Source organism: Tachyglossus aculeatus, chromosome 17, assembly GCF_015852505.1.
Source record: "Tachyglossus aculeatus isolate mTacAcu1 chromosome 17, mTacAcu1.pri, whole genome shotgun sequence".
In the NCBI taxonomy this organism is placed as follows: Eukaryota; Metazoa; Chordata; class Mammalia; order Monotremata; family Tachyglossidae; genus Tachyglossus; species Tachyglossus aculeatus.
The window spans coordinates 7,687,454-7,714,673 of NC_052082.1; the positions used below are offsets into that span (position 1 = coordinate 7,687,454).

Consider the following 27,220-nt stretch of genomic DNA (forward strand, 5'->3'; position numbering starts at 1 on the left):
GCATGTTAATTGTTAACTGCTCTCTGTGCTGACATTAACCTTGCTGACCTAATCATGACTTGCCCATTTCCATACTCCCATCTGCCCTTCCCTGTCCTCATCTGCCCCTTCCCCTCTCTCACCCAGCTCTCTCCCTCCCTGTACTCCCCCGCACCCCTGCTCCCCGCCCCCTCCCTAAGAATAATTATAATGGTGGTATCTGTTAAGCACTTACTATGTTCAAGGCACTGTTCTAAGCGCTGGGGGGATACAAGGTGATCAGGTTGTCGTAGTTGGGGCTCACAGTCTTAATCCCCATTTTGCAAATGAGGTAACTGAGGCACAGAGAAGTGAAGTGGCTTGCTCAAGGTCACACAGCTGACAAGTGGCGGAGCTGGGATTTGAACCCCTGACCTCTGACTCCTAAGCCGCGCTCTTTCCACTGAGCCACGCTGCTTCCCTAGAGTCCCTCTGTACCATAGCTAACCCTCATCCCCCTCCCTCTGTGCAGTTCCCCACCGAACCCCTCCCTTCCAATCCCTTCCCTCCCCTCCTCCCCACCCCCATCCCATCCCAGTCTTCTTTCTCATCACCACCCCTCATCCTCCTGTCCCCACCCAGGCCCCCCGACAACTCATTCCCATCCAAACCATCCCACCCCTCGCACCCTTCTCCCTCCCTTCCCTCCTTCCACAGCTGCTGCCAAGTGTGGCCTATCAAATGCCCGCTCCAATTTAAGTAAGATCCCTTTCATCCTTGACCTGCTCCTTTTCCGCTCTCTCCTCCTCCTCACCCTCACGGAGACTTGGCTTACCCCAGATGACACGGTCTCTCCTGCCCACGTCTCCCCCATCCTAAAAAAACCCTCTCTTGACCCCACCTCCCCTTCTAGTTATCACCCTATCTCCCTCCTACCATTCCTTTCCAAACTCCTTGAACGAGTCGTCAACACCCGCTGCCCCGAATTCCTCAACACCAACTCTCTCCTCGATCCCCCTCTAATCTGGCTTCCATCTCCTACACTCCACCGAAACTGCCCTCTCAAAGGTCACCAATCACCTCCTTCTTGCCAAATCCAATGGCTCCTACTCCTCCTCGACCTCTCAGCTGCCTTCGACACTGTGGACCACCCCCTTCTCCTCAACACGCTATCCAACCTTGGCTTCACAGACTCTCTCCTCTCCTGATTCTCCTCTTATCTCTCCGGCTGTTCATTCTCAATCTCCTTGGCGGGCTCCTCCTCCCCCTCCCATCCCCTTACTGTAGGGGTTCCTCGGGGTCAGTTCTTGGTCCCCCTCTGTTCTCTACCTACACTCACTCCCTTGGTGAACTCATTTGCTCCCACGGCTTCACCTATCATCTCTACGCTGATGACACCCAAATCTACATCTCTGTCCCTGCTCTCTCTCCCTCACTTCAGGCTGGTGTCTCCTCCAGCCTTCAAGACATCTCCATCTGGATATCTGCCCACCATCTAAAACTCAGTATGTCCAAGACTGATCTCTTTACCTTCCCTCCCAAACCCTTCCCTCTCCCTGACTTTTCCATCACTGTAGACGGCACTACCATCCTTCCGATCTCACAAGACCGCAACCTCGGTGTCATCCTCGACTCCGCTCTCTCATTCACCCCTCACATCCAATCTGTCACCAAAACCTGCCGGTCTCACCTCCACAACATCGCCAAGATCTGCCCTTTCCTCTCCATCCAAACCGCTACCTTGCTGGTTCAATCTGTCATCCTATCCTGACTGGATTACTGCATCAGCCTCATCTCTGATCTACCATTCTCCTGTCTCTCCCCACTTCAGTCTATACTTCACACCGCTGCCCAGATCATCTCTGTGTGGAAATGCTCTGGACATGTTACTCCCCTCCTCAAAAATCTCCAGTGGCTGCCTGTCAACCTATACATGAAGCAAAAACTCCTCACTTTCGGCTTCAAGGCTGTCCATCCCCTCGCCTCCTCCTACCTCACCTCCCTTCTGTCCTTCTCCAGCCCAGCCCGCACCCTCCGCTCCTCTGCCACCGCTCACCTCCTCACTGGGCCTCATTCTCGCCTGTCCCACCATAGACCCCCAGCCCACGCCCTCCCCCTGGACAGTAATGCCCTCCCTCTGTGCATCCGATAAACTAGCTCTCTTCCTCCATTCAAAGCCCTACTGAGAGCTCACCTCCTCCAGGAGGCCTTTCCACACTGAGCCCCCTTTTTCCTCTCCTCCTGCCCATCCCCCCCGCCCTACCTCCTTCCCCTCCCCACAGCCCCCGTATATATATTTGTACAGATTTATTACTCTGTTTTACTTGTACATATTTAGTATTCTATTAATTTTGTTAATAATGTGCATTTAGCTTTAATTCTATTAATTCTGACAACTTGACACCTGCGCACAGGTTTTGTTTCATTGTCTGTCTCCCCCTTCTAGACTGTGAGCCCATGGACCATCTCTATATGTTGCCAACGTGTACTTCCCAAGCGCTTAGTACAGTGCTCCGCACACAGTAAGCGCTCAATAAATACGATTGAAATGAATGAGCGAATGAACCCACTCCTCTACCTTCCCATCCTTCCTAGCAGTATCTTCAGATGAGATCTCCTCCCTCCTCTCAAGTGCCACCCCATCCACCTGTGCTTCGGACCCCATTCCCTCTCATCTTATAAAAACTCTCACCCCTTCCCTCCTCCCCTCCTTAATGTCCATCTTCAACCACTCACTCTCCACTGGTTCCTTCCACTCTGCCTTCAAACATGCCCATGTCCCCCCCATCCTAAAAAAACCCTCTCTTGACCCCACTGCCCCTTCCAGTTATCGTCCTATCTCCCTCTTACCCTTCCTTTCCAAACTCCTAGAACGAGTCATCTACACTCGCTGCCTCGAATTTCTCAACTCCATCTCTCTCCTAGACCCCCTCCAATCTGGTTTCCGTCCCCTACACTTCACCGAAACTTCCCTCTCAAAGGTCACCAGTGACCTCCTTCTTGCCAAATCCAACGGCTCCTACTCTCTCCTAATCCTCCTCATCCTCTCAGCTGCCTTCGGCACTGTGGACCACCCCCTTCTCCTCGACACTTTATCCAACCTTGGCTTCACAGACTCTGTCCTCTCTTGGAGAGAGACCAGAGGAAGAGGAATGTCCTTCTAATCTGGGCCTGAGCCACATCTAAACACAGTAGGATAGATTGCTTAGAGCAGGAAGATTGGATCATAAAAACACTTGCCCCCTCCTTTTCTCCCTCTCTGACCTGATGATCTTGTATTCGCCTTAGTGCTAAATCCAACACTGGGCACACCACGAGAGGCAGCATGGCATAGAGGATAGAGAGCAGGCCTGGCGCTTGTCTGCTGTGTGACCTTGGGCAAGCCATTTCACTTCTCTGTGCCTTAGTTACCTAATCTGTAAAATGGGGATTGGGACTATGAGCCAAACGTGGGACAGGGACTGTGCCCTCTCCGATTTGCTTTTATCCACCTCAGCGCTTAGGACAGGGCCTGGCTCATAGTATATGCTTAACAAATGCCCCTGTAGACTGTGAGCTCGTTGTGGGCAGGAATGTGTCTGTTGTTCTATCATACTCTCCCAAGCGCACAGTAAGTTCTCAAGAAATACTATTGAAAGGAAAATATTATTATAATAATATAATTATATATATAATAATATATAATATAATAATAAAATGTTATTATAATAAAATTAGTGGTACTGTTTTGATACCAGCCAGGGAAAAGACTGGCTGAAAAACAGCCCTTCCAGTATTGTCCCTAGGCTCCCTGAGTAGCGTGGCTTAGTGGAAAGAGCCCAGGCTTGGGAGTCAGAGGTCGTGGGTTCTAATCCCGGCTCCACCAATTCATTCATTCATTCATTCATTCATTCAATCGCATTTATTGAGCGCTTACTGTGTGCAGAGCACTGTACTAAGCTCTTGGGAAGTACAATTCAGCCATAAGAAGAGTCAATCCCCGCCCACAGTGGGCTTATAGTCTGGGTGGGAGTGGGGGGAAGACATTAAAACAAGTAGACAGGCAACAGTATAAATAAACAGAGAAGCAGCGTAGCTCAGTGGAAAGAGCCCGGGCTTTGGAGTCAGGCGTCATGGATTCAAATCCTGGCTCCGCCAATTGTCAGCTGGGTGACTTTGGACAAGTCACTTAACTTCTCTGTGCCTCAGTGCCCTCATCTCATTCATTCATTCATTCAATCGTATTTACTGAGCGCTTACTGTGTACAGAGCGCTTAGGAAGTACAAGTTGGCAACATAAGCCCGTGCTCTTTCCATTGAGCCACGCTGCTTCTCTACAGCCTCACCGTGAGGTGAGCGCTCAGTCACAATAATAATAATAATGATAGCATTTATTAAGCGCTTACTACGTGCAAAACACTGTCTTAAGTGCCGGGGTAGATACAAGGTCAACAGGTTGTCCAATGTGGGGCTCGTAGTCTTCAACCCCATTTTACCGAGGAGGGAACTGAGGCACAGAGAAGTGAAGTGACTTGCGCAAAGTCACACAGCTGACAATTCTTCCTCTCTTTCTCCCCTTCTTCCTCTCCCCCTCCACCCCCTCCCCATCCCCCCCACCTTACCTCCTTCCCCTCCGCCAACTGTCAGCTGTGTGACTTTGCGCAAGTCACTTCACTTCTCTGTGCCTCAGTTCCCTCCTCTGTAAAATGGGGATGAAGACTGTGAACCCCACTTGGGACAACCTGAACCACCTTGTATCCTCCCCAGTGCTTAGAACAGTGTTTTGCACATAGTAACCACTTAACAAATGCCATTGTTTTTATTATTATTATTATTATTAATAATATAATAATTCATTCAATCATATTTATTGAGCACTTACTGTGTGTAGAGCACTGTACTAAGCACTTGGGAAGTACAAATTGGCAACATGTAGAGACGGTCACTACCCAACAGTGGGCTCACAGTCTAGAAGAGTGGGCTCACAGTTTATATAATCATAATATTATATTATAATAATATAGTACAGTGCTCTGCACACAGTAAGCGCTCAATAAATATGATTGAATGAATGAATAATAATAATATAATGGTAAATTATTATTATGTGAATTACAATTGAATGAATGAATAATAATAATAATATAATGATAATCAATCAATCGTATTTATTGAGCGCTTACTGTGTGCAGAGCACTGTACTAAGCGCTTGGGAAGTACAAATTGGCAACACATAGAGACAGTCCCTACCCAACAGTGGCTCACAGTCTAAAAGGGGGAGACAGAGAACAGAACCAAACATACCAACAGAATAAAATAAATAGGATAGAAATGTACAAGTAAAATGAATAAATAAATAAATAAATAGAGTAATAAATATGTACAACCATATATACATATATACAGGTGCTGTGGGGAAGGGAAAGAGGTAAGATGGGGGGATGGGGAGGGGGACGAGGGGGAGAGGAAGGAAGGGGCTCAGTCTGGGAAGGCCTCCTGGAGGAGGTGAGCTCTCAGCAGGGCCTTGAAGGGAGGAAGAGAGCTAGCTAGGCGGAGAGGCAGAGGGAGGGCATTCCAGGCCCGGGGGATGACGTGGGCCGGGGGTCGACGGCGGGACAGGCGAGAGCGAGGTACGGTGAGGAGATTAGCGGTGGAGGAGCGGTGGGTGTGGGCTGGGCTGTAGAAGGAGAGAAGGGAGGTGAGGTTGGAGGGGGCGAGGTGACGGAGAGCCCTGAAGCCCAGGATGAGGAGTTTCTGCCTGATGCTCAGATTGATTGGTAGCCACCGGAGATTTTTGAGGAGCGGAGTAATATGTCAAGAGCGTTTCTGGACAAAGATAATCCGGGCAGCAGCATGAAGTATGGACTCAAGTGGAGAGAAACACGAGGATGGGAGATCAGAGAGAAGGCTGATGCAGTAGTCCACACGGGAAAGGATGAGAGCTTGAACGAGCAGGGTAGCAGTTTGGATGGAGATGAAAGGGCGGATCTTGGCAATGTTGCGGAGCTGAGACCGGCAGGTTTTGGTGACGGCTTGGATGTGAGGGGTGAATGAGAGAGCGGAGTCGAGGATGACACCAAGGTTGCGGGCTTGTGAGACGGGAACGATGGTAGTGCCGTCAACAGAGATGGGAAAGTCAGGGAGAGGACAAGGTTTGGGAGGGAAGACAAGGAGCTCAGTCTTCGACATGTTGAGCTTTAGGTGGCGGGCAGACATCCAGATGGAGATGTCCTGAAGGCAGGAGGAGATGCGAGCCTGGAGGGAGGGGGAGAGAGCAGGGGCAGAGATGGAGATCTGGGTGTCATCAGCGTAGGGATGATAGTTGAAGCCGTGGGAGCGAACGAGGTCACCAAGGGAGTGAGTGTAGATTGAGAACAGAAGGGGACCAAGCACTGAACCTTGGGGAACCCCCACAGTAAGAGGATGGGAGGGGGAGGAGGAGCCTGCAAAAGAGACTGAGAAAGAACGACCGGAGAGATAAGAGGAGAACCAGGAGAGGACGGAGTCCGTGAAGCCAAGGTCAGATAGCGTGTTGAGGAGAAGGGGGTGGTCCACAGTGTCAAAGGCAGCTGAGAGGTCGAGGAGGATTAGGACAGAGTATGAGCCGTTGGATTTGGCAAGCAGGAGGTCATTGGTGACCTTTGAGGGGGCAGTTTCCGTGGAATGAAGGGGACAGAAGTCAGATTGGAGGGGGTCAAGAAGAGAGTTGTTGTTGAGGAATTCTAGGCAGCGCATGTAGACAACTCGCTCAAGGAGTTTGGAAAGGAATGGTAGGAGGGATATGGGACGATAACTAGAAGGTGAGGTGGGGTCAAGAGAGGGTTTTTTTAGGATGGGAGAGACATGGGCATGTTTGAAGGCAGAGGGGAAGGAACCAGTGGAGAGTGAGCGGTTGAAGATGGAAGTTAAGGAGGGGAGAAGGGATGGAGTGAGAGATTTCATAAGATGAGAGGGAATGGGGTCAGAAGCACAGGTGGCTGGAGTAGCACTTGAGAGGAGGGAGGATAAATTATTATTATGTGAATTACATTCGATTGAATGAATAATAATATAATAAATTATTATTATTATTATTATTATGTGACACGGAAGGGAGCAGGATGGAGGTATTTGTTAAGCGCTTACTATGTACCAGGTGCTGTAATATGAACCAGAACGGATACCAGGGGTTGTCTCTACTCCCTTCTAGACTGTGAGCCCACTGTTGGGTAGGGGCCGTCTCTGTATGTTGCCAACTTGTACTTTCCAAGCGCTTAGTACAGTGCCCTGCACACAGTAAGCGCTCAATAAATACGATTGAATGAATGAATGAACAATCAATCAATCAATCAATCGTATTTATTGAGCGCTTACTGTGTGCAGAGCTCTGTACTAAGTGCTTGGGAAGTACAAGTTGGCAACATATAGAGACAGTCCCTACCCAACAGTGGGCTCACAGTCTAGAAGGGGGGGACAGAACAAAACCAAACGTATTAACAAAATAAAATAAATAGAATAGATATGTACAAGCAAAATAAATAAATCAATAGAGTAATAAATATGTACAAACATATATACATATATATAAGTAAGCGCTCCCTAAATACGATTGAATGAATGAATGAATATTGCTGTGGTTGGTTTTTTTTTAAATGGCATTCAATCAATCAATTAATCAATCAATCGTATTTATTGAGTGCTTACTGTGTGCAGAGCACTGTACTAAGCGCTTGGGAAGTACAAGTTGGCAACATATAGAGACGGTCCCTACCCAACAACGGGCTCACAGTCTAGAAGGGGGAGACAGAGAACAAAGTCAAACATACTAACAAAATAAAATAAATAGAATAGATACGTACAAGCAAAACAAATAAATAGAGTAATAAATATGTACAAATATATATATATATATATATATACAGGTAAGCGCTCCCTAAATACGATTGAATGAATGAATGAATGAATATTGCTGTGGTTTTTATTTTTAAATGGCATTCGTTAAGCGCTTACTATGTGCAGAGCACTGTCTTCAGAGCTGAGTTGTACTTTCCCAAGCGCTTAATGCCGAGAGCTGCACACAGTAATTATTATTATTATTATTATCATTATTATTATTATTATTATTATTATTATTATCATCATCATCATCCTAGATCCCTGCAGCCTGAGCGCTTACGAGTAGTGCCCACCAGGGGGCGCGGCAGCCGCCTGCTAGTCCGCCCCCTGCCCTACCGCCCACTTCCCACCAGGGGGCGCAATCGCTCCCAGGGCCCCAGGCAGGCTCAGTTCATTTTTCAACTGGATTTTAATGATTCACCATGTTATAACAATTAATAACAATCATTATTATCATTAAGAAGAATAACTGTGCTATTTAATTCGCCAATTCAATCCTATTGATTGAGCGCTTGCTATGTGCAGAGCACTGCACTAAGCTCTTGGAAAATACAGTTCAGCCATCAAAAGAGTCAGTCCCTGCCCACAGTGGACTTATAGTCTGGGTGGGAGTGGGGTGGGGAAGACATCGAAACAAATAGACAGGCATCAGTATAAATAAATACAGAAGCAGCGTGGCTCAGTGGAAAGAGCCCGGCCTTTGGAGTCAGGCGTCATGGATTCAAATAGCGGCTCCGCCAATTGTCAGCTGGGTGACTTTGGACACGTCACTTAATTTCTCTGTGCCTCAGTGCCCTCATCTCGCACTTAGAACTGTGCTTTGCACATAGTAAGCGCTTAACAAGTGCCATTATTATTATTATTATTATTCATTCATTCATTCAATCGTATTTATTGAGCGCTTACTGTGTGCAGAGCGCTTAGGAAGTACAAGTTGGCAGCATATAGAGACGGTCCCTACCCAACAGCGGGCTCACAGTCTAGAAGGGAATAATAACTGTGGTATTTAACTCACTCATTCAATCATATTTACTGAGCGCTCACTATGTGCAGAGCACTGTACTAAATTCTTGGAAAAGAAAGGTAAAATCATCTGTAAAATGGGGATTGACTGTAAGCCCCACGTGGGACAACCTGATCACCTTGTATCCCCCCAGGGCTCAGAACAGTGCTTTGCAGGTAGTAAGCGCTTAACAAATACCATCATCATCATTATTATTATTATTAGAAATAAAATTATAAATATATACATATGTACATAAGTGAAGTGGGACGGGGGAGGGCAAAGGGAGCGAATCGCGGTGACATGGAAGGGAGTAGAATGGAGGTATATGTTATGCGCTTACAAAGTACCAGGTGCTGTACTGTACACCAGAATGGATACCAGGGATTGTCTCTCTTTATTGCTGTGTTGTACTTTCCCAAGAGCTTAATACAGAGCACCGCAAACAGTAAGCGTTCAATAAACCCAACTGAATAAACGAATGAATGATACAAGCAAATCGGGTTAGACACAGTCCCTGGCCCACAGTAGGCTTCACGGTCTCAATCCCCATTTCACCGATGAGGTAACTGAGGCACAGAACAGTGAAATGATGGAAGCAGCGTGGCTCAGCAGAAAGAGCCTGGGCTTTGGAGTCAGAGTTCATGGGTTCAAATCCAGGCTCTGCCAATTTTCAGCTGTGTGACTTTGGGCAAGTCACTTCACTTCACTGTAAAATGGGGATTAAGACTTTGAGCCCCCCGTGGGACAACCTGATCACCTTGTAACCTCCCCAGCACTTAGAACAGTGCTTTGCACATAGTAAGCACTTAATAAATGCCATTATTATTATTATTATTATTATTATTTGCCCAAGGTCACCCAGTGGACAAGGGGTGATGACGGGACTAGAACCCATGACCTTCTGAATTCCAGGCCTGTGTTTGATCCACTATGCCATGCTGCACTGAGTGCGGATTGTGTACAGAGTACTGTACTAAGCACTTGGGAGGGTAGGATGCAACAGAGTTGGTAGACACATTCACTGCCCACAAGGAGCTGACAGTCTAGAGGGGGAGGCGGACATTATTATGAATAAATAAATTACGGATATGGACATCGGTGCTGTGCGGCTGAGGGTGGGGTGAATAAAGGGGGCAAATCCGAGGGCAAGGGTGATGCAGAAGGGAGTGGGAGAAGAGGAAATGAGGGCCTCGTTGGGGAAGGCCTCTGGGAGGAGCTGGGCCTTCAATAAGGCTTTGAAGGTGGGGAGTGTGATTATAATAATAATGACATTTATTAATAATATTAATAATGATGGCATTTATTAAGCGCTTATTATGTGCAAAGCACTGTTCTAAGCGCTGGGGTGGTTACAAGGTGCTCTGATTGTCCCACGGGGGGCTCACAGTCTTAATCCCCATTTTACAGATGAGGTACTGAGGCCCAGAGAAGTGAAGTGACTTGCCCAAAGTCACACAGCTGACAACTGGCGGAGCCAGGATTTGAACCCATGACCTCTGACTCCAGAGCCCGTGCTCTTTCCACTGAGTCAAGCTGCTTCTCAGCCACGCTGCTTCTTTAATGAGTTCCACCGATCGACTTTCCACCATATTTTCTCAGTGGTCTGAATGCCTGGAGAGTTATTCACTCTTTGCCAGTGAGAGAAATAGGATCTCAGCCCAAGTAGGAGAGACCCTCTCAAGTGAATCAGAAATTCACCGTTGACAGTATTTCAGGCATTTACAAGGCCTTATTCTCTGGACCCCAGAGGGGAGATCACCTTTTATTTTGAGGAAGGAGGTGGGCTTGGGAGTGGGATCTGGCAGGCTACTTGTGGTGTTGAGAGTGGAGGTGGAGAAGAAAGGAGAGAAAGGAGGGGTGAAGGAAGAGGGAAGGAGGGCAAGGGGCGAGAGACTTGTGGGGACGGAAGGGGAGCGAAGAAAAAGGAGGACATTCACCAAAGATGCATCCTCCTCTACACTCTTCTTCTCCTCCTCCTTCTACTCCTCTTCCTCGGTTTCAATCTCCTCCTCTTCCTCTTCCTCCCTTCCCTCCCTTCTGTGATGGTACTCACTTACAAGGAAAGTACTATTATTATTAGCATTGTTTTTCTCCCTCCTCCTCTCTTCTTCATACCAGTATATTTCCTTCTACTCCTCCTCCTTCCCTAATCCCCTCTCCTCTGCCTCATCCTTCTCCTCCTCTTCCTCCTCTTCCTCCCCCTTCTCTTTTCCCTTCTCTCTTCTCCTTTTTCCCCATGCCTCCGTTCTCCCCCCTGCCTCCCCTTCTCTGAATGAAAAAACACCACGATTATTATTATGATTTTTCTCCACTCCTGTCCATCTTCCCCATCCTTTCCTTCTCTCCTCTTTCTCCCCTTCCTTTACTCCCTCCTTCTCCCCTCTCCTCAGGAAAAATCAGTCAACAATAGAGGAGGCTTACCCAATACCTCAGTGTAAAGTCCATTCCAAACACTGCTATCAGACAGAGGGATAATGTAGTCGAAGAGCATGGCCAGTCCCAAATTCTTCACCCTGTCCAGGAAGTCCATCCTGTCTGTCAAGGCCCCCAAGGGCAAGGGCACATAAGAAAGAGGGCATGGCATTTTCCCACAGTGCCTTTCCGAGTGATAACCGGCCGAGAACCGGATTGTGTAGACGAAAGGGATCCCAAGCAACTCCGCTATGAGGTCCCCGCCAAGGAAGGCGGCATCCGCCACCAGAACGTCAAACCCAGATGTTTGAAGTTTCTTCATGAGCGCCTTGTTCGAGGCGGCACTCTGACATATTTGCTTACTCGAAAAGGAAAATCTATCGGATAAATCTTTCAGTTTCACAATGTATTCCCAGAGAGAGAGAGAAGGTAATTCATAACTCCACAGATACACTATCTGCTGAAACAAGTCCTCTAAGTCCTCCTGAGAAGAGGGCACAGGGAAGACCTCGTAGTTCAGTGTCGACGGCTGGCTGGGATCGATGCGAACCGAGACAGAAGGCACGAGAACGGTCACCTCGTGGCCCCTCTGGGCCAGCTCTTCAAGGAGGGTCTTTGTGTTGAGCCAGTGACTCTGGTCCATGGGCCACACGAGCACTTTCCCACAGGACCCCGAGTCAGAGCAACTCAGCTGGAGCAACACGAGCACCCAAAGCCACTTTGGAGTCATCGCAGTACCCCCCTTCCTCGCCCCCGTGACTGCTCTCCGCATGCTGACATGCTCAGTGGGATTTATGAAGAGCCAAAAATCAATAGGGTGTTAAAGTTTAATTCCCACTTTGTCATCGCATGATGAAAGAAGGTCCAACCAGTCCACTGAGAGCAAAGATTGGGATCTAAGGCACCTGGGCCACAAACCTCAGTGACCTTTGATTTCTGTTCGTGAAGTGAGCTTGGGCTTTGGGGTTCCTCCGGGTCATGAACTCCAGAAGGGTGCCGGGGGGTTGGGGGGGGATGCTATGTCCCTGGAAATTATGCTGCCAATTTGTACTTCCCAAGCACTTAGTACAGTGCTCTGTACATAGTAAGCACTCAATAAATACGATTGATGATGATGATTGATGATGGAAATGATGGGTTGGTGGCCTTGAGGCTCACAGAGGTGAAGTGACTTGCCCAAAGTCACCCAGCTGACACGTGGCAGAGCCAGGATTAGAACCCATGACCTCTGACTCCCAAACCCAGGCTCTTTCCACTGAACCACGCATTGACAGTTTCATTCTTCTACAGAACTGCCATCCACAGGCCTCCCTCCTCCACCGCCTCAGAGACAATTCAGCCAAGAGCCCCTGGATTCCCCTGGCCACTAGCCATTTGGATTAGAATGACCCATGGACAATTCACCCTTCTGCTCCGGGCATCACCAGCTTATTTTATGGTTGCTATTGCATGTTAATTGTTAACTGCTCTCTGTGCTGACATTAATCTTACTGACCTAATCATGACCTGTCCATTTCCGTGCTCCCATCTGCCCTTCCCTGTCTTCATCTGCCCCTTCCCCTCTCTCACCCAGCTCTCTCCCTCCCTGTACTCCCCCGCACCCCTGCTCCCCGCCCCCTCCCTAAGAATAATTATAATGGTGGTATTTGTTAAGCACTTATATGTGCAAAGCACTGCTCTAAGCGCTGGGGGGATACAAGGTGATCAGGTTGTCTTAGTTGGGGCTCACAGTCTTAATCCCCATTTCGCAAATGAGGTAACTGAGGCACAGAGAAGTGAAGTGGCTTGCTCAAGGTCACACAGCTGACAAGTGGCGGAGCTGGGATTCGAACCCCTGACCTCTGACTCCTAAGCCGCGCTCTTTCCACTGAGCCACGCTGCTTCCCTAGAGTCCCTCTGTACCATAGCCAACCCTCATCCCCCTCCCTCTGTGCAGTTCCCCACCAAACCCCTCCCTTCCAATCCCTTCCCTCCCCTCCTCCCCACCCCTGTCCCATCCCAGTCTTCTTTCTCATCACCACCCCTCATCCTCCTGTCCCCACCCAGGCCCCCCGACAACTCATTCCCATCCAAACCATCCCACCCTTCGCACCCTTCTCCCTCCCTTCCCTCCTTCCACAGCTCCTGCCAAGTGTGGCCTAGTAAACGCCTGCTCCAACTTAAGTAAGCTCCCTTTCATCCTTGACCTGCTCCTTTCCCACTCTCTCCTCCTCCTCACCCTCACGGAGACTTGGCTTACCCCAGATGACACGGTCTCTCCTGCCCACGTCTCCCCCATCCTAAAAAAACCCTCTCTTGACCCCACCTCCCCTTCTAGTTATCGCCCTATCTCCCTCCTACCATTCCTTTCCAAACTCCTTGAACGAGTCGTCAACACCCGCTGCCTCGAATTCCTCAACACCAACTCTCTCCTCGATCCCCCTCTAATCTGGCTTCCATCTCCTACACTCCACCGAAACTGCCCTCTCAAAGGTCACCAATGACCTCCTTCTTGCCAAATCCAATGGCTCCTACTCCATCCTAATCCTCCTCGACCTCTCAGCTGCCTTCGACACTGTGGACCACCCCCTTCTCCTCAACACGCTATCCAACCTTGGCTTCACAGACTCCGTCCTCTCCTGATTCTCCTCTTATCTCTCCGGCCGTTCATTCTCAGTCTCCTTTGCGGGCTCCTCCTCCTGCTCCCATCCCCTTGCTGTAGGGGTTCCTCGGGTGTCAGTTCTTGGTCCCCTTCTGTTCTTTACCTGCACCCACTCCCTTGGTGAACTCATTCGCTCCCACGGCTTCACCTATCCTCTCTACGCTGATGACACCCAAATCTACATCTCTGTCCCTGTTCTCTCTCCCTCACTTCAGGCTGGTGTCTCCTCCAGCCTTCAAGACATCTCCATCTGGATATCTGCCCACCATCTAAAACTCAGTGTGTCCAAGACTGAACTCCTTATCTTCCCTCCCAAACCCTTCCCTCTCCCTGACTTTTCCATCACTGTAGATGGCACTACCATCCTTCCCATCTCTCAAGACCGCAACCTCGGTGTCATCCTCGACTCCACTCTCTCATTCACCCCTCACATCCAATCTGTCACCAAAACCTGCCGGTCTCACCTCCACAACATCGCCAAGATCTGCCCTGTCCTCTCCATCCAACCCACTACCTTGCTGGTTCAATCTCTCATCCTATCCTGACTGGATTACTGCATCAGCCTCGTCTCTGATCTCCCATTCTCCTGTCTCTCCCCACTTCAGTCTATACTTCACGCCGCTGCCCAGATCATCTTTGTGTGGAAATGCTCTGGGCATGTTACTCCCCCTCCTCAAAAATCTCCAGTGGCTGCCCGTCAACCTATACATGAAGCAAGAACTTCTCACTCTCGGCTTCAAGGCTGTCCATCCCCTCGCCTCCTCCTACCTCACCTCCCTTCTGTCCTTCTCCAGCCCAGCCCGCTCCCTCCGCTCCTCTGCCACCGCTCACCTCCTCACTGGGCCTCATTCTCGCCTGTCCCACCATAGACCCCCAGCCCACGCCCTCCCCCTGGACAGTAATGCCCTCCCTCCGCGCATCCGACAAACTAGCTCTCTTCCTCCATTCAAAGCCCTACTGAGAGCTCACCTCCTCCAGGAGGCCTTTCCACACTGAGCCCCCTTTTTCCTCTCCTCCTCCCCATCCCCCCCCGCCCTACCTCCTTCCCCTCCCCACAGCCCCCGTATATATGTTTGTACAGATTTATTACTCTGTTTTACTTGTACATATTTAGTATTCTATTTATTTTGTTAATGATGTGCATTTAGCTTTAATTCTATTAATTCTGATGACTTGACACCTGTGCACAGGTTTTGTTTTGTTGTCTGTCTCCCCCTTCTAGACTGTGAGCCCGTTGTTGGGTAGGGACCTTCTCTATATGTTGCCAACTTGTACTTCCCAAGCGCTTAGTACAGTGCTCCGCACACAGTAAGCGCTCAATAAATACGATTGTATGAAATGAATGAGCGAATGAACCCACTCCTCTACCTTCCCATCCTTCCTAGCAGTATCTTCAGATGAGATCTCCTCCCTCCTCTCAAGTGCCACCCCATCCACCTGTGCTTCGGACCCCATTCCATCTCATCTTATAAAAACTCTCACCCCTTCCCTCCTCCCCTCCTTAATGTCCATCTTCCACCGCTCACTCTCCACTGGTTCCTTCCCCTCTGCCTTCAAACATGCCCATGTCCCCCCCCCATCCTAAAAAAGCCCTCTCTTGATCCCACTGCCCCTTCCAGTTATCGTCCTATCTCCCTCTTACTCTTCCTTTCCAAACTCCTAGAACGAGTCATCTACACTCGCTGCCTCGAATTTCTCAACTCCATCTCTCTCCTAGACCCCCTCCAATCTGGCTTCTGTCCCCTACACTTCACCGAAACTGCCCTCTCAAAGGTCACCAGTGACCCCCTTCTTGCCAAATCCAACGGCTCCTACTCTCTCCTAATCCTCCTCGACCTCTCAGCTGCCTTCGGCACTGTGGACCACCCCCTTCTCCTCGACACATTATCCAACCTTGGCTTCACAGACTCCGTCCTCTCTTGGAGAGAGACCAGAGGAAGAGGAATGTCCTTCTAATCTGGGCCTGAGCCACATCTAAACACAGTAGGATAGATTGCTTAGAGCAGGAAGATTGGATCATAAAAACACTTGCCCCCTCCTTTTCTCCCTCTCTGACCTGATGATCTTGTATTCGCCTAAGTGCTAAATCCAACGCTGGGCACACTGCGAGAAGTAGCATGGCATAGAGGATAGAGAGCAGGCCTGGCACTTGTCCGCTCTGTGACCTTGGGCAAGCTATTTCACTTCTCTTTGCCTCAGTTACCTAATCTGTAAAATGGGGATTGGAACTTTGAGCCAAACGTGGGACAGCCACTGTGTCCTCTCCGATTTGCTTTTATCCACCTCAGGGCTTAGGACAGTGCCTGGCTCATAGTATATGCTTAACAAATGCCCCTGTAGACTGTGAGCTCGTTGTGGGCAGGAATGTGTCTGTTGTTCTATTGTACTCTCCCAAGCGCACAGTAAGTGCTCAAGAAATACTATTGAAAGGAAAATATTATTATAATAATATAATTATATATATATATATATATATAATATAATAATAAAATGTTATTATAATAAAATTAGTGGTACTGTTTTGATACCAGCCAGGGAACAGACTGGCTGAAAAACAGGCCTTCCAGTATTGTCCCTAGGCTCCCTGAGTAGCGTGGCTTAGTGGAAAGAGCCCAGGCTTGGGAGTCAGAGGTCGTGGGTTCTAATCCCGGCTCCACCAATTCATTCATTCATTCATTCATTCAATCGTATTTATTGAGCGCTTACTGTGTGCAGAGCACTGTACTAAGCTCTTGGGAAGTACAATTCAGCCATAAGAAGAGTCAATCCCCGCCCACAGTGGGCTTATAGTCTGGGTGGGAGTGGGGGGAAGACATTAAAACAAGTAGACAGGCAACAGTATAAATAAACAGAGAAGCAGCGTAGCTCAGTGGAAAGAGCCCGGGCTTTGGAGTCAGGCGTCATGGATTCAAATCCTGGCTCCGCCAATTGTCAGCTGGGTGACTTTGGACAAGTCACTTAACTTCTCTGTGCCTCAGTGCCCTCATCTCATTCATTCATTCATTCAATCGTATTTACTGAGCGCTTACTGTGTACAGAGCGCTTAGGAAGTACAAGTTGGCAACATAAGCCCGTGCTCTTTCCATTGAGCCACGCTGCTTCTCTACAGCCTCACCGTGGGGTGAGCGCTCAGTCACAATAATAATAATAATGATAGCATTTATTAAGCGCTTACTACGTGCAAAGCACTGTCTTAAGTGCCGGGGTAGATACAAGGTCAACAGGTTGTCCAATGTGGGGCTCGTAGTCTTCGACCCCATTTTACCGAGGAGGGAACTGAGGCACAGAGAAGTGAAGTGACTTGCGCAAAGTCACACAGCTGACAATTCTTCCTCTCTTTCTCCCCTTCTTCCTCTCCCCCTCCACCCCTTCCCCATCCCCCCCACCTTACCTCCTTCCCCTCCGCCAACTGTCAGCTGTGTGACCTTGGGAAAGTTACTTCACTTCTCTGGGCCTCAGTTCCCTCCTCTGTAAAATGGGGATGAAGACTGTGAACCCCACTTGGGACAACCTGAACCACCTTGTATCCTCCCCAGTGCTTAGAACAGTGTTTTGCACATAGTGACCACTTAACAAATGCCATTGCTTTTATTATTATTATTATTATTAATAATATAATAATTCATTCAATCATATTTATTGAGCACTTACTGTGTGTAGAGCACTGTACTAAGCACTTGGGAAGTACAAATTGGCAACATGTAGAGACGGTCACTACCCAACAGTGGGCTCACAGTCTAGAAGAGTGGGCTCACAGTTTATATAATCATAATATTATATTATAATAATATAGTACAGTGCTCTGCACACAGTAAGCGCTCAATAAATATGATTGAATGAATGAATAATAATAATATAATGGTAAATTATTATTATGTGAATTACAATTGAATGAATGAATAATAATAATAATATAATGATAATCAATCAATCGTATTTATTGAGCGCTTACTGTGTGCAGAGCACTGTACTAAGCGCTTGGGAAGTACAAATTGGCAACACATAGAGACAGTCCCTACCCAACAGTGGCTCACAGTCTAAAAGGGGGAGACAGAGAACAGAACCAAACATACCAACAGAATAAAATAAATAGGATAGAAATGTACAAGTAAAATGAATAAATAAATAAATAAATAGAGTAATAAATATGTACAACCATATATACATATATACAGGTGCTGTGGGGAAGGGAAAGAGGTAAGATGGGGGGATGGGGAGGGGGACGAGGGGGAGAGGAAGGAAGGGGCTCAGTCTGGGAAGGCCTCCTGGAGGAGGTGAGCTCTCAGCAGGGCCTTGAAGGGAGGAAGAGAGCTAGCTAGGCGGAGAGGCAGAGGGAGGGCATTCCAGGCCCGGGGGATGACGTGGGCCGGGGGTCGACGGCGGGACAGGCGAGAACGAGGTACAGTGAGGAGATTAGCGGTGGAGGAGCAGAGGGTGCGGGCTGGGCTGGAGAAGGAGAGAAGGGAGGGGAGGTAGGAGGGGGCGAGGTGATGGACAGCCTTGAAGCCCAGGGTGAGGAGTTTCTGCCTGATGCGCAGATTGATTGGTAGCCACTGGAGATTTTTGAGGAGGGGAGTAATATGTCCAGAGCGTTTCTGGACAAAAATAATCCGGGCAGCAGCATGAAGTATGGATTGAAGTGGAGAGAGACACGAGGATGGGAGATCAGAGAGAAGGCTGGTGCAGTAGTCCACACGGGAAAGGATGAGAGCTTGAACGAGCAGGGTAGCAGTTTGGATGGAGAGGAAAGGGCGGATCTTGGCAATGTTGCGGAGCTGAGACCGGCAGGTTTTGGTGACGGCTTGGATGTGAGGGGTGAATGAGAGAGCGGAGTCGAGGATGACACCAAGGTTGCGGGCTTGTGAGACGGGAACGATGGTAGTGCCGTCAACAGAGATGGGAAAGTCAGGGAGAGGACAAGGTTTGGGAGGGAAGACAAGGAGCTCAGTCTTCGACATGTTGAGCTTTAGGTGGCGGGCAGACATCCAGATGGAGATGTCCTGAAGGCAGGAGGAGATGCGAGCCTGGAGGGAGGGGGAGAGAGCAGGGGCAGAGATGGAGATCTGGGTGTCATCAGCGTAGGGATGATAGTTGAAGCCGTGGGAGCGAACGAGGTCACCAAGGGAGTGAGTGTAGATTGAGAACAGAAGGGGACCAAGCACTGAACCTTGGGGAACCCCCACAGTAAGAGGATGGGAGGGGGAGGAGGAGCCTGCAAAAGAGACTGAGAAAGAACGACCGGAGAGATAAGAGGAGAACCAGGAGAGGACGGAGTCCGTGAAGCCAAGGTCAGATAGCGTGTTGAGGAGAAGGGGGTGGTCCACAGTGTCAAAGGCAGCTGAGAGGTCGAGGAGGATTAGGACAGAGTATGAGCCGTTGGATTTGGCAAGCAGGAGGTCATTGGTGACCTTTGAGGGGGCAGTTTCCGTGGAATGAAGGGGACAGAAGTCAGATTGGAGGGGGTCAAGAAGAGAGTTGTTGTTGAGGAATTCTAGGCAGCGCATGTAGACAACTCGCTCAAGGAGTTTGGAAAGGAATGGTAGGAGGGATATGGGACGATAACTAGAAGGTGAGGTGGGGTCAAGAGAGGGTTTTTTTAGGATGGGAGAGACATGGGCATGTTTGAAGGCAGAGGGGAAGGAACCAGTGGAGAGTGAGCGGTTGAAGATGGAAGTTAAGGAGGGGAGAAGGGATGGAGTGAGAGATTTCATAAGATGAGAGGGAATGGGGTCAGAAGCACAGGTGGCTGGAGTAGCACTTGAGAGGAGGGAGGATAAATTATTATTATGTGAATTACATTCGATTGAATGAATAATAATATAATAAATTATTATTATTATTATTATTATGTGACACGGAAGGGAGCAGGATGGAGGTATTTGTTAAGCGCTTACTATGTACCAGGTGCTGTAATATGCACCAGAATGGATACCAGGGGTTGTCTCTACCCCCTTCTAGACTGTGAGCCCACTGTTGGGTAGGGGCCGTCTCTATATGTTGCCAACTTGTACTTCCCAAGCGCTTAGTACAGTGCCCTGCACACAGTAAGCGCTCAATAAATACGATTGAATGAATGAATGAACAATCAATCAATCAATCAATCGTATTTATTGAGCGCTTACTGTGTGCAGAGCTCTGTACTAAGTGCTTGGGAAGTACAAGTTGGCAACATATAGAGACAGTCCCTACCCAACAGTGGGCTCACAGTCTAGAAGGGGGAGACAGAACAAAACCAAACATATTAACAAAATAAAATAAATAGAATAGATATGTACAAGCAAAATAAATAAATAAATAGAGTAATAAATATGTACAAACATATATACATATATATAAGTAAGCGCTCCCTAAATACGATTGAATGAATGAATGAATATTGCTGTGGTTGGTTTTTTTTTAAATGGCATTCAATCAATCAATTAATCAATCAATCGTATTTATTGAGTGCTTACTGTGTGCAGAGCACTGTACTAAGCGCTTGGGAAGTACAAGTTGGCAACATATAGAGACGGTCCCTACCCAACAACGGGCTCACAGTCTAGAAGGGGGAGACAGAGAACAAAGTCAAACATACTAACAAAATAAAATAAATAGAATAGATACGTACAAGCAAAACAAATAAATAGAGTAATAAATATGTACAAATATATATATATATATATATATACAGGTAAGCGCTCCCTAAATACGATTGAATGAATGAATGAATGAATATTGCTGTGGTTTTTATTTTTAAATGGCATTCGTTAAGCGCTTACTATGTGCAGAGCACTGTCTTCAGAGCTGAGTTGTACTTTCCCAAGCGCTTAATGCCGAGAGCTGCACACAGTAATTATTATTATTATTATTATCATTATTATTATTATTATTATTATTATTATTATCATCATCATCATCCTAGATCCCTGCAGCCTGAGCGCTTACGAGTAGTGCCCACCAGGGGGCGCGGCAGCCGCCTGCTAGTCCGCCCCCTGCCCTACCGCCCACTTCCCACCAGGGGGCGCAATCGCTCCCAGGGCCCCAGGCAGGCTCAGTTCATTTTTCAACTGGATTTTAATGATTCACCATGTTATAACAATTAATAACAATCATTATTATCATTAAGAAGAATAACTGTGCTATTTAATTCGCCAATTCAATCCTATTGATTGAGCGCTTGCTATGTGCAGAGCACTGCACTAAGCTCTTGGAAAATACAGTTCAGCCATCAAAAGAGTCAGTCCCTGCCCACAGTGGACTTATAGTCTGGGTGGGAGTGGGGTGGGGAAGACATCGAAACAAATAGACAGGCATCAGTATAAATAAATACAGAAGCAGCGTGGCTCAGTGGAAAGAGCCCGGCCTTTGGAGTCAGGCGTCATGGATTCAAATAGCGGCTCCGCCAATTGTCAGCTGGGTGACTTTGGACACGTCACTTAATTTCTCTGTGCCTCAGTGCCCTCATCTCGCACTTAGAACTGTGCTTTGCACATAGTAAGCGCTTAACAAGTGCCATTATTATTATTATTATTATTCATTCATTCATTCAATCGTATTTATTGAGCGCTTACTGTGTGCAGAGCGCTTAGGAAGTACAAGTTGGCAGCATATAGAGACGGTCCCTACCCAACAGCGGGCTCACAGTCTAGAAGGGAATAATAACTGTGGTATTTAACTCACTCATTCAATCATATTTACTGAGCGCTCACTATGTGCAGAGCACTGTACTAAATTCTTGGAAAAGAAAGGTAAAATCATCTGTAAAATGGGGATTGACTGTAAGCCCCACGTGGGACAACCTGATCACCTTGTATCCCCCCAGGGCTCAGAACAGTGCTTTGCAGGTAGTAAGCGCTTAACAAATACCATCATCATCATTATTATTATTATTAGAAATAAAATTATAAATATATACATATGTACATAAGTGAAGTGGGACGGGGGAGGGCAAAGGGAGCGAATCGCGGTGACATGGAAGGGAGTAGAATGGAGGTATATGTTATGCGCTTACAAAGTACCAGGTGCTGTACTGTACACCAGAATGGATACCAGGGATTGTCTCTCTTTATTGCTGTGTTGTACTTTCCCAAGAGCTTAATACAGAGCACCGCAAACAGTAAGCGTTCAATAAACCCAACTGAATAAACGAATGAATGATACAAGCAAATCGGGTTAGACACAGTCCCTGGCCCACAGTAGGCTTCACGGTCTCAATCCCCATTTCACCGATGAGGTAACTGAGGCACAGAACAGTGAAATGATGGAAGCAGCGTGGCTCAGCAGAAAGAGCCTGGGCTTTGGAGTCAGAGTTCATGGGTTCAAATCCAGGCTCTGCCAATTTTCAGCTGTGTGACTTTGGGCAAGTCACTACACTTCACTGTAAAATGGGGATTAAGACTTTGAGCCCCCCGTGGGACAACCTGATCACCTTGTAACCTCCCCAGCGCTTAGAACAGTGCTTTGCACATAGTAAGCACTTAATAAATGTCATTATTATTATTATTATTATTATTATTTGCCCAAGGTCACCCAGTGGACAAGGGGTGATGACGGGACTAGAACCCATGACCTTCTGAATTCCAGGCCTGTGTTTGATCCACTATGCCATGCTGCACTGAGTGCGGATTGTGTACAGAGTACTGTACTAAGCACTTGGGAGGGTAGGATGCAACAGAGTTGGTAGACACATTCACTGCCCACAAGGAGCTGACAGTCTAGAGGGGGAGGCGGACATTATTATGAATAAATAAATTACGGATATGGACATCGGTGCTGTGCGGCTGAGGGTGGGGTGAATAAAGGGGGCAAATCCGAGGGCAAGGGTGATGCAGAAGGGAGTGGGAGAAGAGGAAATGAGGGCCTCGTTGGGGAAGGCCTCTGGGAGGAGCTGGGCCTTCAATAAGGCTTTGAAGGTGGGGAGTGTGATTATAATAATAATGACATTTATTAATAATATTAATAATGATGGCATTTATTAAGCGCTTATTATGTGCAAAGCACTGTTCTAAGCGCTGGGGTGGTTACAAGGTGCTCTGATTGTCCCACGGGGGGCTCACAGTCTTAATCCCCATTTTACAGATGAGGTACTGAGGCCCAGAGAAGTGAAGTGACTTGCCCAAAGTCACACAGCTGACAACTGGCGGAGCCAGGATTTGAACCCATGACCTCTGACTCCAGAGCCCGTGCTCTTTCCACTGAGTCAAGCTGCTTCTCAGCCACGCTGCTTCTTTAATGAGTTCCACCGATCGACTTTCCACCATATTTTCTCAGTGGTCTGAATGCCTGGAGAGTTATTCACTCTTTGCCAGTGAGAGAAATAGGATCTCAGCCCAAGTAGGAGAGACCCTCTCAAGTGAATCAGAAATTCACCGTTGACAGTATTTCAGGCATTTACAAGGCCTTATTCTCTGGACCCCAGAGGGGAGATCACCTTTTATTTTGAGGAAGGAGGTGGGCTTGGGAGTGGGATCTGGCAGGCTACTTGTGGTGTTGAGAGTGGAGGTGGAGAAGAAAGGAGAGAAAGGAGGGGTGAAGGAAGAGGGAAGGAGGGCAAGGGGCGAGAGACTTGTGGGGACGGAAGGGGAGCGAAGAAAAAGGAGGACATTCACCAAAGATGCATCCTCCTCTACACTCTTCTTCTCCTCCTCCTTCTACTCCTCTTCCTCGGTTTCAATCTCCTCCTCTTCCTCTTCCTCCCTTCCCTCCCTTCTGTGATGGTACTCACTTACAAGGAAAGTACTATTATTATTAGCATTGTTTTTCTCCCTCCTCCTCTCTTCTTCATACCAGTATATTTCCTTCTACTCCTCCTCCTTCCCTAATCCCCTCTCCTCTGCCTCATCCTTCTCCTCCTCTTCCTCCTCTTCCTCCCCCTTCTCTTTTCCCTTCTCTCTTCTCCTTTTTCCCCATGCCTCCGTTCTCCCCCCTGCCTCCCCTTCTCTGAATGAAAAAACACCACGATTATTATTATGATTTTTCTCCACTCCTGTCCATCTTCCCCATCCTTTCCTTCTCTCCTCTTTCTCCCCTTCCTTTACTCCCTCCTTCTCCCCTCTCCTCAGGAAAAATCAGTCAACAATAGAGGAGGCTTACCCAATACCTCAGTGTAAAGTCCATTCCAAACACTGCTATCAGACAGAGGGATAATGTAGTCGAAGAGCATGGCCAGTCCCAAATTCTTCACCCTGTCCAGGAAGTCCATCCTGTCTGTCAAGGCCCCCAAGGGCAAGGGCACATAAGAAAGAGGGCATGGCATTTTCCCACAGTGCCTTTCCGAGTGATAACCGGCCGAGAACCGGATTGTGTAGACGAAAGGGATCCCAAGCAACTCCGCTATGAGGTCCCCGCCAAGGAAGGCGGCATCCGCCACCAGAACGTCAAACCCAGATGTTTGAAGTTTCTTCATGAGCGCCTTGTTCGAGGCGGCACTCTGACATATTTGCTTACTCGAAAAGGAAAATCTATCGGATAAATCTTTCAGTTTCACAATGTATTCCCAGAGAGAGAGAGAAGGTAATTCATAACTCCACAGATACACTATCTGCTGAAACAAGTCCTCTAAGTCCTCCTGAGAAGAGGGCACAGGGAAGACCTCGTAGTTCAGTGTCGACGGCTGGCTGGGATCGATGCGAACCGAGACAGAAGGCACGAGAACGGTCACCTCGTGGCCCCTCTGGGCCAGCTCTTCAAGGAGGGTCTTTGTGTTGAGCCAGTGACTCTGGTCCATGGGCCACACGAGCACTTTCCCACAGGACCCCGAGTCAGAGCAACTCAGCTGGAGCAACACGAGCACCCAAAGCCACTTTGGAGTCATCGCAGTACCCCCTTCCTCGCCCCCGTGACTGCTCTCCGCATGCTGACATGCTCAGTGGGATTTATGAAGAGCCAAAAATCAATAGGGTGTTAAAGTTTAATTCCCACTTTGTCATCGCATGATGAAAGAAGGTCCAACCAGTCCACTGAGAGCAAAGATTGGGATCTAAGGCACCTGGGCCACAAACCTCAGTGACCTTTGATTTCTGTTCGTGAAGTGAGCTTGGGCTTTGGGGTTCCTCCGGGTCATGAACTCCAGAAGGGTGCCGGGGGGTTGGGGGGGGATGCTATGTCCCTGGAAATTATGCTGCCAATTTGTACTTCCCAAGCACTTAGTACAGTGCTCTGTACATAGTAAGCACTCAATAAATACGATTGATGATGATGATTGATGATGGAAATGATGGGTTGGTGGCCTTGAGGCTCACAGAGGTGAAGTGACTTGCCCAAAGTCACCCAGCTGACACGTGGCAGAGCCAGGATTAGAACCCATGACCTCTGACTCCCAAACCCAGGCTCTTTCCACTGAACCACGCATTGACAGTTTCATTCTTCTACAGAACTGCCATCCACAGGCCTCCCTCCTCCACCGCCTCAGAGACAATTCAGCCAAGAGCCCCTGGATTCCCCTGGCCACTAGCCATTTGGATTAGAATGACCCATGGACAATTCACCCTTCTGCTCCGGGCATCACCAGCTTATTTTATGGTTGCTATTGCATGTTAATTGTTAACTGCTCTCTGTGCTGACATTAATCTTACTGACCTAATCATGACCTGTCCATTTCCGTGCTCCCATCTGCCCTTCCCTGTCTTCATCTGCCCCTTCCCCTCTCTCACCCAGCTCTCTCCCTCCCTGTACTCCCCCGCACCCCTGCTCCCCGCCCCCTCCCTAAGAATAATTATAATGGTGGTATTTGTTAAGCACTTATATGTGCAAAGCACTGCTCTAAGCGCTGGGGGGATACAAGGTGATCAGGTTGTCTTAGTTGGGGCTCACAGTCTTAATCCCCATTTCGCAAATGAGGTAACTGAGGCACAGAGAAGTGAAGTGGCTTGCTCAAGGTCACACAGCTGACAAGTGGCGGAGCTGGGATTCGAACCCCTGACCTCTGACTCCTAAGCCGCGCTCTTTCCACTGAGCCACGCTGCTTCCCTAGAGTCCCTCTGTACCATAGCCAACCCTCATCCCCCTCCCTCTGTGCAGTTCCCCACCAAACCCCTCCCTTCCAATCCCTTCCCTCCCCTCCTCCCCACCCCTGTCCCATCCCAGTCTTCTTTCTCATCACCACCCCTCATCCTCCTGTCCCCACCCAGGCCCCCCGACAACTCATTCCCATCCAAACCATCCCACCCTTCGCACCCGTCTCCCTCCCTTCCCTCCTTCCACAGCTCCTGCCAAGTGTGGCCTAGTAAACGCCTGCTCCAACTTAAGTAAGCTCCCTTTCATCCTTGACCTGCTCCTTTCCCACTCTCTCCTCCTCCTCACCCTCACGGAGACTTGGCTTACCCCAGATGACACGGTCTCTCCTGCCCACGTCTCCCCCATCCTAAAAAAACCCTCTCTTGACCCCACCTCCCCTTCTAGTTATCGCCCTATCTCCCTCCTACCATTCCTTTCCAAACTCCTTGAACGAGTCGTCAACACCCGCTGCCTCGAATTCCTCAACACCAACTCTCTCCTCGATCCCCCTCTAATCTGGCTTCCATCTCCTACACTCCACCGAAACTGCCCTCTCAAAGGTCACCAATGACCTCCTTCTTGCCAAATCCAATGGCTCCTACTCCATCCTAATCCTCCTCGACCTCTCAGCTGCCTTCGACACTGTGGACCACCCCCTTCTCCTCAACACGCTATCCAACCTTGGCTTCACAGACTCCGTCCTCTCCTGATTCTCCTCTTATCTCTCCGGCCGTTCATTCTCAGTCTCCTTTGCGGGCTCCTCCTCCTGCTCCCATCCCCTTGCTGTAGGGGTTCCTCGGGTGTCAGTTCTTGGTCCCCTTCTGTTCTTTACCTGCACCCACTCCCTTGGTGAACTCATTCGCTCCCACGGCTTCACCTATCCTCTCTACGCTGATGACACCCAAATCTACATCTCTGTCCCTGTTCTCTCTCCCTCACTTCAGGCTGGTGTCTCCTCCAGCCTTCAAGACATCTCCATCTGGATATCTGCCCACCATCTAAAACTCAGTGTGTCCAAGACTGAACTCCTTATCTTCCCTCCCAAACCCTTCCCTCTCCCTGACTTTTCCATCACTGTAGATGGCACTACCATCCTTCCCATCTCTCAAGACCGCAACCTCGGTGTCATCCTCGACTCCACTCTCTCATTCACCCCTCACATCCAATCTGTCACCAAAACCTGCCGGTCTCACCTCCACAACATCGCCAAGATCTGCCCTGTCCTCTCCATCCAACCCACTACCTTGCTGGTTCAATCTCTCATCCTATCCTGACTGGATTACTGCATCAGCCTCGTCTCTGATCTCCCATTCTCCTGTCTCTCCCCACTTCAGTCTATACTTCACGCCGCTGCCCAGATCATCTTTGTGTGGAAA

At 48.6% G+C, this 27,220-nt stretch overlaps 1 protein-coding gene across 8 annotated transcripts in view; it reads right to left on the reverse strand.

Moving 5' to 3' along the window:
* Positions 1-27,220, reverse strand: part of LOC119939610 (UDP-glucuronosyltransferase 2A1-like) — a 123,617-nt gene that overhangs the window by 25,023 nt on the left and 71,374 nt on the right. The window contains exon 1 of one of the 8 annotated variants that reach the window (XM_038759729.1): positions 11,240-11,966. The exons of the other annotated variants lie outside the window; for them this stretch is intronic. Within the exon in view, the coding sequence (XP_038615657.1) occupies positions 11,240-11,960 (721 nt within the window). The 5' untranslated portion in view covers positions 11,961-11,966. Of the gene's footprint in view, positions 1-11,239; positions 11,967-27,220 lie in introns of those variants that run through there. 8 annotated transcript variants of the gene reach the window in all.